The following is a 12,266-nucleotide window of genomic DNA, read 5'->3' on the forward strand; positions in this document are numbered from 1 at the left end:
TGTGCACAAATAAACCATGGTATAATAATATTTGCAATAATATTACTTTCTCTTTACAGGTTTCCTTTTATTTTTAGTTTGAACTTAAGCATACGGTCATTAAATGTCATTAGCACCCTGAAATAGTTGACTTTTTTTACGTACTTGTTTTAAGTACCAAAACCTCATTACTGGCTCCCATGGTCAGTGTTTTAGGAATCTCACATTAGAAGAAATAAGATATTCAGGAAAGCATCTTCTTTGGGTAGAATTTCAAACCAGTCAGAAAGAGTTAGAAAAAAGAATAACAATTAAAAATAGAAAATTTCAGTATTTTAAATAAAAATTTTCTTGTCAGTTTCTTTGTTAACTTTTTTTTTCTAATTTTCATGAATGCTTTCTGTTACTTGCAGAGTTTCTGGCAACAATTTTTCCCAACCGTGATCTGCGTGAAAACGGAAAAGAGTGGAGAACCTGTCTTAGCTATATCAATGCTCTGATCCGCTATTTAGGATCTACAATCAGAGGGACACCAGTAAGTTATTTTTCATCTAAATATGGTCACCACTGTACAAATGCATACTGTATACAACTCCAGAACCAAAAGCACAACACACAGGATTTCAGGCATGTGGTCAAAATCTTATTTATTTAATTTAGGGGCAGGATATGTTCTCTGAAAAGCATACTGCCTATTTTTTTCACTCTTTGCTATTTATGCTCCATAAAATATCCCGAATATAAAAATATATCAAATATAAGGTTATAGTTAGTATATTTGAACCCAAAGGCTATACTATAAAAATTTCAGCTACAAAGATATTTGACAAATATTTTTCAGTATCCCACTAAGCAGTAAGTGGTACCTGCTTAGCTGTGCTAGTGATAGTTAAGGATGGCACAGGAGAAAAGGAAAGTGCTATTACTTCTTCACCTTCAGTAATGGCAGAACTTAGTGAGAATAGTGCATGTCATGAGGTTAAGCTATCACAGATATTTTATATTCTGTATGGTTACATGGTAAACAGGAATCTGGCTTCCCTCTCATCCATTCTATATTCAAAATCTATTAGAGATTTTTTAACATGAATGGGCCATTAGGGAAACATATCATATCTATTGCTTTCTCCTGATGAACTTAACAACAATTCCTAATTTCCACCCACCTTTCTAAAAACCCCATTTTATTCTTACCATATCTAGTCACTCCTGTGTCTCTAGAGTAACTTTATGGAAACTATTTGCCATGAATATTTGTAGCTGAGCTTATGTTTTTGTGGTGAATGACTTGAATTCAGTGATAGCTCAAGCACCATCTGTAACCAAATTTGCTTATTTTTCACATTCCCTTTTATAGCCTACAAAAATTACACCCTAAACATTTGAATGTAAAATGAAGATACTGCCTGGAAAGTGGTAATTTTCACATTTGCTTAGATATCAGAAGAGAAGCAGCATCTGCCAACTGCCTGCTGTGTACTTGGCTAGGAGTAAGATAGGTCCTTGCCACTCAAAGTAGGTCCACAGACCAACAGGAGCAATACCAGAAAGCTTGTGAGAAATTCAGTCTTGAGTTCTACACCAGACTCACTGATACAGAATTTGCCTTTTAGCAATACCCCCAGCTGATTTGTGTGCACATTGGAGTTTGAAAAGCCTTGACCTATGGTAGTTGTGGTCAACCCTGGGTACATACTAGAATCACATGAGACACTTTTTAAAAGATATTAACTCCTGAGTTTCCTCACTCCCTGCACCAGAAGTTCTGATTGAATTTGCTGAGAGTGAAACTAAAGAGAGCTTTCTTTTATTTTTTAAAGATCCCTAGGGTAATTCAACTATTCGTTTATGTAGCCAAAGTTGAAAGCCATTGGGGAAAGAGAAAACAAACAAGAAACATTTAAAAACAAACAGAAGTTGTGATCTTCAAGAAACTCATTTACTCATTTATTCATGAAATGTTTATTTTTCTGCCAGCAATTATCATTCAGTTCATTAGCTACAGCTACCAAGTCCCCAAGAGGCAACAGTCATGGCAGCTTGAGGAGTAATCTGCACCTATAGTTTTTGGTCATAGCACACAATATCTTTGGGTTTTAGCTTGTCTTATTAGAGACAGTTACTTCCCTACCAGCCTGGGGGTCCTGGGTAGATGATGGAGCATGTCCATACTTTCTCACTATGGGGCTTTGTTTATAAATGCAATTTTGTGTTTCACCAGGAAATTGTTGTCACCACCAACCCCAATATACCAGCATTTGCAAATTTGAACAATAATAGGTATGGTGATGGTGGTGAAGGTAGTTCCCAGTTATCGCAGCAAGCAGCTGTCTCAGAAGCAAGAGCAAGGGCAAATTATCAGCCAAGCAGCAGCGCTGTCCCTGAAGGAGCTGAAAAACCTTCCACTAGTGGTTTACCCATACCTTGTGGAGCGCTGGGTGAGTTTTAAAATATGTTTTCTGGATATAGAATCTGGCTCATCCTTTCATGGGGCTTATTTTACTGTCTTTCTACTTTTATATATGTTTGAAATTTTTCATAATAAGAAATCTAAACAACTTAATCTCTTATATTAATGAGTTATTGCAATATAAATACCTAGTTCTGAGACTGATAGTTTTTAAAAAGAATTTATTTATTTATTTATTTATTTATTTATTTATTTATTTATTTATTTATAGAGAGATGGAAAGGGAGGGAGAAAGAAAGGGAGAGAAACATCAATGTGTAGTTGCCTCTCATACACCCTCCACTGGGGACCTGGCCCACAATCCAGGCATGTGCCCTGACTGGGAATTGAACCAGCAACCCTTTGCTTTGCAGTCTGGTGCTCAATCCACTGAGCCACACCAGCCAGGGTAGTTTTAATAGTAAGTGAAATCTTATTTTTCTTTTGGAAAACAGTTCTCAGCCAACTCCTTTGACTCATGTGAACTCTCATGTTAGACACCCTGCTCTGCAAGTAAAGATGAAGGATATACAGCTGGCTGAGACAGAGGCAATTCAGGGGTCTTGCTCTCTTTGTTGAGCACATTGTTCTATAAAAAGGTTTTACATGAATTAATGAATCCCATTCCTCAGAACATTGTACTCTCATGCCAGCTGTATGCTGGAGATGCACCCTGCTTCATTAGTGTCAAGTGGCAGTGAGTTTTCTAGGTGACTCATGCTTCCCAATGACCCCTCCCTAGAACTCTGGGACTTAGGAACACCTGATGTAGCAAAACTATCTTCTGTCTTTCCTCTGTCCCCTATGTTAACACTAAGTAGAACATTACCTGTGAAACTATTCATATAAAATTATTTTTCTCCAACTTCATTTCTTTTTTCACTATATTCACTAATAAAATATTTACTAATTCACTAATAAAATTATATAAATTTCAGGTGTACAATTATATAATACATCATCTGTATATTGTATTATGTTTATCTTCCCAACTCAAATCTCCTTCCATCACCATTTATCCATCCTGTACCCTCTTCTACCTCTCCCATCCCCCTTCCCTATAGTAGCCAGTATACTGTTGTCTGTGTCTATGAGTTTGTTTTTTCCTTAATCCCTTCACCTTTTTCACCCAGCCCAGCAACCCCCTCCCCTGTGACAACTGTCAGTCTGTTCTCTGTGAGTTTGTTTTGTTTATTTTGTTCATTAGATTCCACATATGAGTGAAATCATATACTTTTTGCCCTTCTCTGACTGGCTTATTTCATTTAGCATAATGCTCTCCAGGTCCATCTATGCTGTTGCAAAAGGTAGATTTCCTTCTTTTTTTAAGGGCGGGTAGTATTCCGTTGTGTAAATGTACCATAGCTTTTTTATCCACTCATCCATTGAGGGTACCTGGGCTGCTTCCAAATCTTGGTTATTGTAAATAATGCTGCAATGAACATAGCGGTGCATATATTCTTTCAAATCAGTATTTTGGGTTTCTTTGGGTATATTGCCAAAAGTGGGTTTACTGGTTCATAAGGCAGTTCCATTTTTAATTTTTTGAGATAACTCCAAACTGCATTCTACAGTGGCTGCACTAGCGTGCATTCCCACCCACAGTGCATGAGGATTCCCTTTTCTCCACATCCTCACCAACACTTATTGTTTAAATGATACATCTTTATAGTATGTTTTTCCACTTTAAAAATAATATAACTACTATATTTGTTAAGATTGTGCATGACAGAAACAGACTTCAGCCAAATTAAACCACCACAACAAAAATCACTGGATGAATAGCTCCTAGATTTAAAGAAGCAAAGAACAAACTGAGCCACAGGCAGGAGCCAGAATGGGGGGCTCTCTGTCCGTAGCTTCCATGATATCTAGGTTCTAGGTTTCTCTTGTTTCACTGTTCAGACTCCCAGGAAAAATAATCTGATTTGGGGAGGTTGGGTCATAGGTCTCTGACCCTGACTTAGCTAGAACCAGAGGTCAGGGCAACGAAGTGCATTGTGAGCCAGGTAGCTGCCCCAGTTTCTGTGTAGTCAATTATACCATTTTATGTTAAAAGAAAGGAAGATATTTAGGAGGGAAGACCAAGATACTTTAAAAAACTATTGTGGATATGTTAATTTTATTCCATTTTTTTCTTATGAATCTTTTAAAACATTATGGTGTCCATATAATAACTCTTCTTTTAAAACATGACATGTGTGTTTCCTTAAGAATCTCCAATCTTTTAACAGATATATAACATTCCACAGGTATACAATATTAGAGTAAGTGTACCATAATTTATTTAACTACCTTCCTCTTTTTGTTGTTGCATTTTTTGGGTAGGATTATCAGTCATGCAAATCATGCTGCCATAAGCCCTCAACTTCATTTGTGTAAGTTTTTACACATTTTGGATTCTTTTCTTTTTTTAAAAAAAGATTTTATTGCCCTGGCTGGTATAGCTCAGTGGATTGGGCTCAGGCTGTGAACCAAAGGGTCACTGGTTTGATTCTCAGTCAGGGCACATGCCTGGGTTGCAGGCTGGGTCCCCAGTGCGGGCCACGTGAGAGGCAGCCAGACATTGATGTTTCTCTCCCTCTCTTTCTCCCTCCCTTCCCCTCTCTAAAAATAAATAAAACCTTAAAAAAAGATTTTATTTATTTATTTTTAGGCAGAGGGGAAGAGAGAGGGGGAGGGAAACATCACTGTGTGGTTTCCTCTTGTATGCCCCCTACTGGGGACCTGGTCCGCAACCTAGGCATGTGCCCTGACTGGGAATTGAACCAGGGATCCTTTGATTCTCAGGCTGGAGCTCAATCCACTGAGCAACAGTACCAGGGTGGATTCTTTTCTTAAGTGAGGTTCTCAGAATTTGAATTACCAAGTTAAAGAATATTAACTCTTTTCTGTCCCCTCATTAATATTGCCAAGTTAATTTTCCAGAGTTACATCTTTAGACCCACTGAGTAAATTTTTAAGTAATTTCATCTCTTTTGGTAAATATTGGGTCTGGGGGATTCGACAATTTATACTGCCATCCATTAAATGATGGATGTTACAAGATGGATGTTCTTGACTTATAAGAATCAGATTATATTCTCTAATATATTTTTAACAAATAATTTTTTTATTATATGTAACATACAATATGTTTCAAGTATAGTTCATTTGAATCACTGTGGATTGAAGAGAGTTGGTAATGATTAGGTTATAAAATTGAGAAATGAAAACAGTCTTAAAATTTAATTTTCAGTTCAAATAAGTTATCTAAAATATGATATCTAAGGTGAGTTTGTTGATTTTTAAATGAGTTTAATACTGAACAGAAAACCTGCATTTTAAAATTTGTAAACGTTTCAGTAAGAATCATGGTACTTATTTTTGAAAAGGCCTTTTTTGTAAGAAGGAAAACAAGGCATTAAAATGACTTAGAATTTGTTATTTAATATAATGTAAAACTGACTTAAATGGTAGTAGACCACTGACTTGTCCTCTTAAACCAACAGAGAACGTGTAATCACACCAGCAGTGATTCCTATCTCATTTCTCGCACTGTCTCATGATACACTAAAAACTTAAAAGCTTTCATTTTTTAGCCTATCAAATTCTTGAACCTGAAAATTCAGAAGAATACGCCTTTCTGTCATAGCCTGTTTAAAAACATGAGCCTAACATCTGCCACAAAAATTGACATCTTTCTCTTTTGTTTCTAGATTATATTGGAAACCCAAGTAGAAATATAAAGTTATCACATTCAGTACTGATGGTGGCAAAAAGGAAGGCTTCCCCAGAGATGTCAGCCACATACCTTATGAGCCACCTGTTTCCAGAGGAAGTCCTACTAAAAAGTGATGTCTGTGGCAATCTGTGGCATGGCATATGTGCCGTTAACCTCAATAAGATCAATGCTCTCCGAGGTTTGTAAATACAGAGTATGTGAGAATAAATATGTGCCAATTGTGGTAGAGAAGGGCAAAAAGAAAAATCCATTTGGTCTGTGTGTGTCCTGAGGAGAGGGAGCTCTTATATATGGCTCATTAGCACATAACAGGGAGCAGGTTTATGAATTGTGTTTCTTTTTGCATTTGGGTGCTCAGGGCTAATTGCTCTGTTTTGAATGGCATTATTAGAACAGGAAGGCATTATTGACTGTGGCTCCCTGGTATGGACTGCCAGGAGTTTGGAAATTCAAGCACCTTCATTTACTGAGGATCAAGGTCGAAGCTGCTGGGTACTGTCAATTTGTAGAAGTGTCAACAATAGCACAGCAGGCTGATTTGCCAGTTTTTTTCTTATGCACATGAGCATGGTATAATCTTGATCTGCAACATGTATAGATGAAGAAATAAAGCTACCAAAAACAGTTGTTTGAAATCTTACATTTGGATGAAGCAGGAAACAAAATAGTTCTTATTTGTGTCGCTGGTACCCAGCATACATAGTTCTAAGCCCCAGCCTGATCTCAATTGGTTCCTACCTTCATTATCACACATTTCACATCCAACAGATTTGAACAAAACTCGTGTTTCAGTCTAAGCTAAAGATAGCACCTTTCTTAAGCATTTGCTAAGCATCTAATCCAATTGTTTTCAAACTTTATTTTTACTGTAACCCATAGTAAGAAATACATGTTACATTGTAACTCAGTACATGTATGTGATTTTTTAAAAACTGAAGTAAAATTTTCACAAACAATAATCACTCTTTCTATAAGAGTTACATTCTATTCTATTTTTTCTATTCTATTGCATTTTTTAAAATTTTATTTTAATCATTGTTCAAGTACAGTTTTCTCCCTTCTATTGCATTTTTGAAAGTGCTGCTATCACTGATGTCATGACCTAGTAATTGGTCACAGTTTGCAATTTGAATATCACTGAATTAACACTCAGGGCAAAAAAACAAAACCCAGTTCCTCTTACCTTAAGTAAAAAAAGAACACAGAGTTTGTAACCAATTTGGAAAGAAAGGGTTTATAGAATAAATAGTCTTTCTAATGAAAAAAAAATTTAAGTGAGGAGTAAAAAATAACTTTTATAGTTAAATATCTAGACTAGATTAATTCCTTAAAGTGGACTAAAAGTATTATTTCACTTTATCTCTTAATTGAATTATATTACAAATCAAGATGTCTTTTGCAGTAAGAAATATTTAGCATGACTTTGACATACTATCCACATAGGGCATATTTTAACAAATTTCCCATGAGACTTAAGAGTAGTCCTTTGAAGAAAGGCAGCCATGTGAGTTATTTCAGCAGAGAGAATACAGTAGAATCATTGTTATCCTGGGGGCAGAGCCAGGTTCAAGGAGGAGAAGGTGACAAGAAAGCATATTTTACTTTAATGTAAGGAGAAAATGAACTTGGAGAATGAAAGGACTTAAAGTAAATGCTGACTGATCAGATATGAGAGATTTCTTTACTTGTAGAAGGACTGGGCTTTATGACTTCTAACATTTCTTTAGAAGTGTCAGTCCAGTATAATCTCTCAGAAACACATAGAATGGGAAGGGACTAGTCAAGGAACAGGTCTGAATGACCCATGGACACGGACAACAGTGTGGGGATTGACTGTGGGAGTGGGGGATGGGTTGGGTAGAGGAGGGCAAAGGGGGGAAAATGGGGACAACTGTAATAGAATGACAATAAAATATTTTTTAAAGAAATTACAGAAATACAGAAAATTACAGAAATTACAGAAATTAATGTAGTAAAATAATAAACATCTGTTTAACCAGTACAGATATACTGTACTGTAATATTTAAATGTTTTTTAAAGAAATTACAGAATTACAGAAATTAATGTAGTAAAATAATAAACATCTGTTTAACCAGTACAGATATAAACATTTTGCTTTTTGTGCTCCAAGTATTTTTTTAAGATTGTTTTTCCTAGTAAATTGCATTTCTTTTATCATGACTTAACAAAAGTTTTTCTTTTTTGTAGCTTTCACTTCTTTTTTTATTGTTGTTCAGTTAGTTGTCCCCATTTTCCTCCCAGTTGCTCTCCCCTGCCCTATCTAACCCCTGTTCCCAAAACAATTCCCACCCCATTTTCCTTGTCCACAGGTCCTTTGTACATGTTGCTTGACTTGATCCTTTCCCCTCTTTATTTTTTAGAGAGAGGGGAAGGGAGGGAGATAAACATCGATGTGCAAGAGATGTGCAAGAGAAACAGCTATAGGTTGCCTTCCACATGTTCCCTACTGGGGACTTGGCTTACAACCCAGGCATGAGCCCTGACTGGGAATTGAACTGGTGGCCTTTTGGTTTGCACCCCGATGCTTAATCTACTGAGCCATACCAGCCAGGGCTGGTCCAAGTTTTTTTTTTAATAATAAATCATTATTGATATCATTAAAACTCCATCCCATCATTTCTTTTCCCTCTCTTTCTCCCTGGAAGTAATCACAATCTTGGAGTTGGACCTATCGTCCCCATGCATATTTTATACTTTTTCTACCTGTGTTAATAGACCCATAACTAATATGTGATATTGTTCTTTAGTTGTTTTTAATGTACATAAATGGGATGTACAGTATATATCCTTCAGTGAATTTTTTCACTTGACATTATGTTTTAGAGATCTACTTCATGCATTTTAACTGCTGATTGGTGTCCCATTGAATAAATAGTTTATTTTTCTATTAATATAATTCCTTATCTTAAGATTTTATTACTTGGGGGGACCACTTCTGGAAATTAGTAGTCCAAGGTTAGAATGTAAATAGCCAAAGGTATTGATTTCTTATTAGGAACTATTATTTGATGCTTTTTGGTGAGAGTTCACTATCATTTAAGAGCTCTTTAGAGAATACTTTATATGGAGAAAGTTAGTAGGCTGCAGATTTGCAATCAGTGAACAACACTTATGCCCTCCCATCCATTTTTATGTATTGCAGAACTGTAAAATCTTAGCAATAGGAGGTGTACATTACAGGTACTCTAAAACAACTTCTTACCCAGAGCATGGTAAGCTTACCTATCTCAGCTTTGACATGTAGTCACCTCCCCTTGGCTTGAACACTTCCACTGATGGCAGTCCACTAAATTTTATTTATTTATTTATTTATTTATATTTTTAGTCAACTACATTTTTAGAGTGTTTTTAAAAAAATCCTCGCCTGAGGATATGTTTATTGATTTTAGAAACAGAGGAAAAGTGGGGGCGTGGAGAGAGGGGGGGAAGATTGATTGGTTTCCCATACTCACCCCAACTGGGGATCAAACCCACAACCTAGGTGTATACCCTGACTGGGGATTGAACCTGCAACCTTCGGTGTACAACACGCTCCAAGCCATTTAGCAACCCAGCCAGGGCTAGCTCTCTGCATGTTAAATGGTCTCTAAGTGATGAGAAAGATCTTCCTCCAAGTGGCTCACAATTAATCTCCCTTCAAGTGAGACATATTTCTTCTACTTCCAGAGCTACTTAGGGTAGATCCAATCACTTTTCACATGATAGGCCTTCAAGTATTTAAAGATAGCTATTACTTCCTGCTGGATCATCAGAAAGTAATAAATATAGCCTCTGCCCATACTTTCAATTCAGAACCGAGTGAGATCCTGTGGGATCTGGAGGTGGAGATAAAAATATCAGCTTTATTTTTGATTATACATGCTTAGTTCTTCCAAACTTTCTAATGTAGAGATCCCTCTATGTGGAAGCATGAAGATTGGAGAATGAATGTTATTCCCAACTTTTCCTTACTAAATCTTACACTTTAATAGTTAAATATTTCCATTTCCTTTGGTGATTCCTCATATAAATAAATTCCTAATCTTTCACCATCTGATTGGTGACTAACTTCAGATAAACTCAAGTTAATCCAGACTTGAGTTTAGTGGGGACTAACTCTGAAGTGTAGCTTTTATCATTTGCACAATGGAACTGAACCCCAAGAAATTGCTTTTGTATCTAGTGTTTCAGTGAACAGTTTGGGAAACACCAACCAATTCAGCCTCCTCATTGAAGCCTGTTGAAAGCTTCACAGTTCCTCTATTTGTCTTCCAGTCTATTATCTGTCATTGCTTTGCTGTTATGGATGATGGGACAAACCTGCTTTCTGTAACTTGTTTTTTGTTGGTAAAACTGTTCAACGAGATAAAGCCTGATACCAAGTCCAGTGACGTATCACTATAAGCCTCCTTCCAGGCTACCACTTACCTTTGGATATGAAAGCTTTTTAACTTTGTTAATTTCCCAGCCTATTAATCCTATAGAAAAAGCAAATGAAGTTAATAAGCAAATCCTATTAAAAAGCAACTAATGCTGGCCTGTAATTATCACCACATCCTTTCCTATGGGATCAAAGGTGTTTAGAAAGCGATCCAAAAATGTAAATGAGGCAGCTTTGCTTTTGTAGTTAACACCTCTCTTCCCTACCTTGCCCTTTGCCTGTCCTTCCACTTTCTCTAAGAGTGCTCCTTGAGCTGTGTTGCTCTGTCACCTTCCCTTATGGAAGTTTTCCTCTAACTCACAGGTGGCAAACACAAGATCCACAGGCTGAATCTGGCCTTCCACCTTGTTTTATCTGGCCCAGCACCTTGTTTCTGCCTGGCCGCAGTGCCTACCTCTCACTTAACTGCTAAGGAGTAGTTACATTTATACAGTCCTAAAATTACATTTGGCCCATTGAAGGCAACCACAAGGCTGTTGTGGCCCCTGGTGAAAATGAGTTTGACACCCCTGCCCTAACTGCAAGATCTACACACTCTCATTCCTTTTGTCTGTGATAAACCAAGCAGCAGTACCAAATTTAACAGTTCTAGCTTCTTGCCTCTAAAATATGAAACACACTGCAGCCTCTTGTGTGTTGTAAAGCCTTGGCGTGTCTCCATTTGGTATAACGAATAGCATAGCATATTTGATAAATTGAAGAATAAGAAAAGTTTACATTGGGTACTGAAGGCAGCAGAGGATTTCAATGCTAGTTATGTAGCAAGATCATGGGACATTGTTCTATCATGATGTAAGAATGGTGCTATTTCACATTATTATCCTCTTAGATGAAAAGATTTGTTAAGCTAATTTAATACTAGTTATAGTCCATGTGTTTTAATTAATTAAAGTCCTAATGACCCTTTGACAGATATAGCAATAGAACTAAGGTTGAATAAATTAATTTCTCTAAATGATTACTTAGTAATTTATGTTTTGGGACTTTACCACCAGAATTTCTCCAAGACGTCTTCCCAAAATGTGATCTATCAGAAAATGGACGTGACTGGAAGTTGTGTATGCAGTCTATCAATTGCCACAACGGTAGTTGTAGAGGTGGACACGGGAATTTGACATGTGAATCACTGCCATCCGAAGTGATAGCTACTACAATAAAGTCGGAGTCAAGTGATACCGACTATAGTGATTAAAGTGTTTGAATGTCAGCTATTCTACATTTTTTCACTGTTACATTATCCTGTAAGTTTTTCAAGTTATAATTCCAAAATTAACCTGTTATAGTAGCAGTGTAGTTCTACATTCATACCTGAAGAAAAATCCAATGTTCTTTTTCTGCCCACATACAAAGGGGAATTGCATGAGGAAGATGTGTAGTTTTTCATCTCATGAGCAAAGTGATGAGCAGGATTGTAATAAGAAACTCTGATGAGGGACATGTTGGTAAACTCCTACATTGCTGTTGTAATGTAGAATACAAATAGTGCAGATACAGGTAATGAGATAGAGAGCCATAGCTGGATAGGCAAACCATAATGTTGACTTTAGGAACTTGTAGGTAGTAGACCTAATATTTGTTAAGTGATACCAGCTTAGATGTAAGGTCCACTGATTCAGAAGGGGGGTATGGTTCACATATAACCCAAACACCCATGCTGGTTTTCTTCTACATC

General features: G+C 36.7%; 1 protein-coding gene across 1 annotated transcript in view; it reads left to right on the plus strand.

The window, feature by feature from the left end:
• BEND2 (BEN domain containing 2) overlaps window positions 1-11,786 on the plus strand; it is a 42,938-nt gene extending 31,152 nt beyond the window's left edge. The window contains 4 exon segments of the mRNA XM_045855866.1: window positions 393-514; window positions 2,201-2,417; window positions 6,127-6,330; window positions 11,590-11,786. Coding sequence (XP_045711822.1) covers window positions 393-514; window positions 2,201-2,417; window positions 6,127-6,330; window positions 11,590-11,786 — 740 coding nt within the window.
• Window positions 11,787-12,266: the final 480 nt, after the last annotated feature.

This window comes from Phyllostomus hastatus, unplaced genomic scaffold (genome assembly GCF_019186645.2).
Source record: "Phyllostomus hastatus isolate PE091 unplaced genomic scaffold, TTU_PhHast_1.1 phas_scaffold_12, whole genome shotgun sequence".
Classification (NCBI taxonomy): domain Eukaryota; kingdom Metazoa; phylum Chordata; class Mammalia; order Chiroptera; family Phyllostomidae; genus Phyllostomus; species Phyllostomus hastatus.